The 6728-nt window shown below is 40.3% G+C and overlaps 1 protein-coding gene across 1 annotated transcript in view; it reads right to left on the bottom strand.

Moving 5' to 3' along the window:
• API5 (apoptosis inhibitor 5) overlaps window positions 1–6728 on the bottom strand; it is a gene marked incomplete in the record, with an annotated part of 38150 nt that overhangs the window by 23803 nt on the left and 7619 nt on the right. The window contains 3 exon segments of the mRNA XM_014591843.2: window positions 2534–2685; window positions 3880–3945; window positions 6070–6163. Of these exon segments, the coding sequence (XP_014447329.1) occupies window positions 2534–2685; window positions 3880–3945; window positions 6070–6163 (312 nt within the window).

Below are 6728 nucleotides of genomic sequence, written 5' to 3'. Positions count from 1 at the left end.
TTTTTGATTTTTTTTTCTTTTTTTGTTGTTTTTCTCTGTCTCGTTTTCTTTTTTCTTGTCTCTTCACTCTCCAATATCCTTTCAGTGTGTTTTTAGACAGATCTAAGATCACTGTAGCTAAACATTCAAATACTAATAGGGTTGAAATATTCCCCACTATCTTCTGAATCTGCTGCACCAGCAAGCACAATAGAACAGCAAAGAGATTCTGGATCACCTCTGTCTGCTTGCTCCTTAACATTAAGGCTGAACCTCCAGAATTTGAAAGAAAACACAACATTCATCAGATGACAAGAAATCACCGCCGGATCACGAGAAACATGGGAAAACAAGAAAATACCTCTCCTCCTAGGGAAAAGAGTAACTCTTCATCCACAAGCAGTTCGGTGAAAATCATGGAAATGTCTGATAAGGAATTCAGATCATTCATAATGTCTAAGCTAACAGAGATGGAAGAGAAGAGAGATAATGAACTACTAAAGAGAAAGGAGAAAGAGATTGACGAGTTCCAAGAGATGAGGAAATTCCTGCAAGATCTAAAAGTGGAATTACACACTTTACAAAAGACTCAAACCGAACTGCTAGAGATGAAGTCTATAATACAAGAAGTCAAAATCTCCCTGGAAAGCATTAAAAGCAGACTAGATCATTCAGAAAATAGAATCTCAGATGTAGAGGAGAAAATGGCTGGCCTAGAAAAATCCACCATGAAGGCTGAGAAAATGGCACAAAAATTTGAGAATAATATGCGAGAAGTACTGGATACCATCAAACGTCCAAATATCCGGATAATTGGCATTCCAGAAGGTGAGGAAACCCATAAGGGCATTGATAATCTATTCCAGGAAATCCTGCAAGAAAACTTTCCAAACCTAGAGAGGCATTCAAAGATCCAGTCCCAGGAAATACAACGGACCCCAAATAGAATCAACCCTAGAAGATCTTCTCCAAGACACATTATAGCCAGGTTGACCAAAACTGCAGACAAAGACAAGATACTAAGATTAGCAAGAGAAAAACATCAAGTTACCTACAAAGGACATCCCATCAGGCTAACAGCAGATCTCTCATCAGAAACAATAAAAGCGAGGAGAGAATGGGAAAATATATTCCAAGTGTTAAGAGAGAAGCAGTTTCAGCCAAGAATACTGTATCCGGCAAGATTATCTTTCAGGTGGGAAGAAAAGACAAGAACATTCTCAGATAAACAAAACCTGAAAGAATTTACCAGCACCAGACCAGACCTCCAAGAAGTTCTCAAGGATGTGCTGTATCAGGAAAACTAAACGCAGATACATGGAAATAAGAGTCCAAAAACTGAGAAAGTAGCTAACTTAATCATAGGGACAAGTCTGGAGTTGAATACTATATCCCAGAATTTAATCAGGAAAATTGAACCAGAACAGAAGATAAAAGTATATGAGACTGATAGGTTCATGCACCTACCATTTGAACAGAATCCTAACCTGTTTCCGGGCTTTAAGCAAAGTTCCTTGGCGGTTCTTTGATTTAAGTTAAAACTGGTTTTCTTAGTAGTAACGAGGGAACTCACCTTTGAAAGTAGTCAGGTTATGTAGGAAATTGTGTGATCAATGCAATGTGGGTGGGAAGGGAATGGAGGACAATTTTGGACACTAGAGGTGGTGTGAGAGGAGGGTGGGAAGGGACAGAGGGTCAGAAAGAGGGGTGGAAATAATTCTAGCAACTAGAATTGGAAATTTATTTTTTTTGTAATGTGCATGATTGAGTCACTATGCAGTGTGTACTGGATGGGAGATCGCATTTTGTGTGCTGTGATGATGCCTAGGGAAGGAATGCAAATTGAGTTACAAAAAAAAGTTTCAGGAAAACAAAATGTATCTATTCAATGACTGCAGTAGGATATGTAGCCCCAGTTAGGTGCTAATTTATAGGATGCGTAAAGTTAGACTTGTGCTCATGGAAATGTGTGTGTCACATGTGTTTGCTAGGAGGGTATTTGGATTGATGAGGGTCTTTGGTGATTCAATAAAATGTTGGGGGGAAAATGGTATAGAAATAGATAACAGAGACAGTGTGGGAGGAGAACAGGAGGTGGCAGAGGGTAAGAGAGAGGGAACCAAGGATGGGGGAGAAAAAGCAAAACATACAGAAAACAAGAAATGGAAGATCATTTGCTAATAATAACATGTTTGTTGATGTGCTTGATTGAGACAATATACAGTGTACTCTGGATGGAAGATCTCATTTTGTATGCTGTAATGATGTACAGTGAATGAATGCAAATAAATTGGAAAAAAAATAATAATAAAAAAAAAAAGAAAAAAAAAAAACAATTTAAATGTGATCATATCCCTTTAATCAGCACACTGATTCATCATTACAAGTGACCCAATACAAAATACAGTATAAGAGAAACCTGGAAATGTTCTAGGGTGAAGCAAATGAGATAGATCATTTCATAGACAAACCACATATGGAATTTATGAACACTGTCAATTTCAAATATGTTTGTTTGTCTTAGGGTATTCTAGTAATGATGACCAAAGCTTACCTTTTTGGACTCAGTTAGTATAAGCTCCTCTACTTCCTTCGTTAAGACTTCATCTGGCAAAGTCCTCAGCTTCGCAGAAAGGAATTTAATCGCTCGTTCTCTAACAATGTCCTCGCCTTGAAGTATCTGGCTGAACAAGCCACCCAAAGTCCCTGCAGAGCAATAATGGTTGTCCATAGCAAGTCAGTTCTATAGTGTAGTGAACTTTTTCAAATGAACTCAGGTTATAGTATATGTTCTCTCTTTAAAAAAAAAATAAAATTTGCAGGAGGACACATGCGCCCCTACCAGAAAGAAACAGCGAAAACAGCCCTCCCACCATATTGAATCCTGTCTCCATTTCTTCTTTCAGGGTTTATGGGCGGACACATGTCCGGTATGTCTTTTAGGATATCAGGTCCAGGATTTGATCTGCAGTTGGCCCCACAGTATTTTTATTTATTTACTTATTTATATTTTTAGAAAGATTTGTTTGCTACAGGGCACATGCACTTGTTGGAAAGAGAGAGAAAAATCACCACCCCACCCCCTAGGGGGGTGGCCACGCCACAGTTGCTTCTCCATTCTCCTCTTGGGATCTTGGTCATGCAGACACACGCACGTGCACCTGGCATGAGATTTAAGCCACCGTGTCTGGGACTTGAACCACAGTCAACTATGTGGGAGTCCAGTGACATAACCGTTATGCTACCTGCTGGTCCAGTCCCCATGGTATTTCTTCTCGAAGGAAATAAAAGTCCTAAACACCAGCAATAATGGTTGAAGTAAATTTGAAATTTCTAAGTTTCATAATAAACCAAACCGTAAGAGCACACAAATGCTTTTCCCAGATAGTTAAACATGACTTTCCTTTCTTATGATAGCGTTTATTAATAATAAGGCGCAGGTAGTTAAAAAAAGAGTCTTAAAATGGCAAAGGGACTTTTAACAGAAAAGGTTGATTCAATTTTATAATTATTTTTACTAGTTTTTCCTCATCAAATCATCTGGAGACTTTTTCCAGAACACCTGGAATTTTTATGAGATAAGATCTCTGGGTGATCCCCGAATTTTATCCTTCATGCATACTGCCAAGATCCTTGTTTTGTTTTTAGAATTATTAACTTAATTTTAGTTATCATTATTATATTTAATTAGTTACAGGGCATGCATGCTTATCACAGACAGAGAGATAGAGATAGAGAGAGAGAGAGAATGAGAGAGAGAGAGAAAGTGAAAAAGTAAGCCACCAGGTACAGGACTCAAACCACGGTTTCCCATGTGGGAGTCCAGCACCTTAACCATCATGCCAGGTTTTTAAGGTTTTTAAGACATCAAACACAATTCAGAGTAAGAAATGGCCTTACCTTTTGCATCCATTTTAAATATACTCAACAGGGCATTGTTCACTAAGTTAAATTCTGCAGAATCATCTAGAAAGAGAAAAAGTGGCACAATGAAAATAAATTAAATAAAAAAAAAATCACCTGCTATATTTTTGAACTTATGATTCAACACAGTTTCTCAGAGTACATTGGCAGGAGGACTAGAACTAAGCAATTCTCCCATGTACCAAAAAGATATATCTTCCTTGAAGGTAGAGAACCTGATCAGCCACGCCTAAAATTCTTATGTTAAGAAAGCACAATTATGAGGACCAGCAGATGGTGTAATGGTTATGCTGCTGGACTCCTACATCCTGAACTGTCTACCATAGTTCAAGTCCTGGAGCCGGTGGCTTAAAACTCACACTGGGTGTATATGTGTGCATGCCCAAGATCCTGCAAAATGAACAGAATAGAAAGGATTGAGGCATGGCCATCTCTCAGGGGACAATTTCTCACTTTTTGTCTCTCCCTTTCTTTGTCTCTCCAATGAGTGCTTGTGCCCTATAGCAAAAAATCTCTTTAAAAAAAGGCAGTACAATTACGAGGTCAAGTGGAGGCATGCTGGTTAAAGCACTAGATTCCTACATGGCTGAACACAGTTTGAGTCCTGGACCTAGTGGCTTGAAAATCACACCAGGCATGTGTGTGTGTGCCCAAAATCCCAGAAGAACAGGGAAGGAATTAAGTCATGGCCAGCCTTGCTAGGGGGGTGGGGGTGGAGGTGGTAGGGGGTGATTTCTCCCTCTGTCTCTCTATGGCCAGCACACACACTCAATGGCAAAACTTTAAATAAATAATAAGATTATGAAACTATAGCAAATTGAAGGAAAAAATTATGATGCACTTGGGGCCAGTAGATGGTGCAGTGGTTAAGTCACTGGATTCCCACATGGCCAACTGCGGTTCAAGTCCTGGACCCAGTGGCTTGAAAATCACACTGGGCACATGCACGTGTATGCCCAAGATCCAAGGAGGAGAAGGAATTGCAGTGTGGCCATCCCCTCTCGAGTCTGATTTCTCACTTTCCCTTTCACTGTGTCTGTCTCTCTCTTTCTCCAGTGAGCACACGTGTCCTAAGGCAAAAACCTCTCAAACAAACAAACAAAATTATCATGCATTACAATTCCCCTAAAAGAACTGAGACATTATGCTTTCACAAACATAATTAAAAACAAAACATGAGGCCAGCAGGTGGAGTAGTGGTTAAGGCACTGGACTACCACTTGGCTGACCACAGTTTAAGTCCTGTACCCAATAGCTTGAAACTCAAGCTGAGTGCATGTGCATGCATGTCCAAAATCCCAAAAGGAGAATGGAAGAGAAGGGATTAGTATGGCTACCCCTTCCAGGGTGTGCTTTCTCACTTTCCCTCTCACTGTCTCTCTCTTACTCTTTCCAGCAAGTGCACATGCCCTATATCAAAAATCTTAAGAAAACAGGGACCAGCAGTTAGCATAATGGCTATGTCACTGGACTCCCACGTAGTCGACCGCGGTTTGCGTCCCGGACCCGGTGGCTTAAACTCACACTGGGCACGTGCCCATACACCAAGAGGAGAATGGAGGAGAAGGGATTGCAGCGTGGCCATCCTTCCTGGGGGGTGATTTCTCGCTTTCTGTCTCTATGTCTCTGTCTGGCGAGCACACGCGCCCTATAGCGAAAACCTCTCCAAAACAAAAAAAACCCACAAAAACTTAAGCAAACAAAAACCACTAGAAATTACATAATCAGAAACTGTTCATCTTTGTTTAATCTTTATCGGAGGTCCTGGGACTTTTCAAATTAACCCTCTCCAAAACACACACACACACACACGACTCACTATTTCAGAGAGAACCTGTATTTATTTATTTATGTATTTTAATTTTTTTGGAGAGGTTTTTGCTATAGAGTATGTGTACTCACCAGAAAGACAGAGACAGAGTGACAGAAAGCAAGAAATCACCCCCTAGAAGGGATGGCCACGATGCAATCCCTTCTTCTCCATTCTTTTCTCAGGATCTTGGGCACACACACACACACACGCCTGGGGTGAGTTTAAGCCACCAGGTCCAGAACTTGAACCACGGTCGACTACATGGGAGTCCAGCGACAGCCATTATGACAACTGCTGGTCCCTAGAGCTTGTATTTAGATTAAAAAAAAAAAAGTAATAGTAAAATTTCTTACCTGTCTGCAAAAGTTGGGTCAGTATATCTGCTACTCGGGGAAGATTTTCTCCAGTGGCAAACTGAGGCAGCTCTTTAATTGCTTGACGTCGAATCTGGTCATGATTTCAAAAAATACTGTCATCATCAAAATTAACAACAAGCTTAGCTTTTTAAGAAAACTAAAAGCAAAGAAGAACCAGTTGGAGGGCATATGAGTCACAAATATATAAAACATGAGATGTCTAACAGTTTTAAAAGTAATTTGTTCCAATGTAATATTCAAGTTTCACAGAAAAAAATAATGTAGAAAGAGACATTGGATACAATACCTGACTTAGAATACAAAGATGAGAGATGACAGACAAATGTTCACCTACTAACTATATACAACGGTTGGGTTTCTACTACCTTTGGGTATATAACAGAGGACTTCTAAGAATGGCTACTGTGGGGACCAGGAGTTAGCATAATGGCTATATTGCTGAACTCCCATGTAGTTGACCATGGTTTGAGTTCCAGAACTGGTGGCTTAAACTCACGCCGGGTGCGTGTGTGTGCGTGCCCAAGATCCTGAGAGGAGAATGGAGGAGAAGGGATTGCGGCCCATCCCTCCTGGGGGGTGATTTCTCACTTTCTGTCTCTCTCTTTCTGGTGAGTGCACGTGCCCTATAGCAAAAA

The sequence above is a fragment of the Tupaia chinensis genome, unplaced genomic scaffold (assembly GCF_000334495.1).
Source record: "Tupaia chinensis unplaced genomic scaffold, TupChi_1.0 Scaffold000625_1, whole genome shotgun sequence".
In the NCBI taxonomy this organism is placed as follows: Eukaryota; Metazoa; Chordata; class Mammalia; order Scandentia; family Tupaiidae; genus Tupaia; species Tupaia belangeri.
This window is presented reverse-complemented; position numbering and strand designations above follow the sequence as displayed.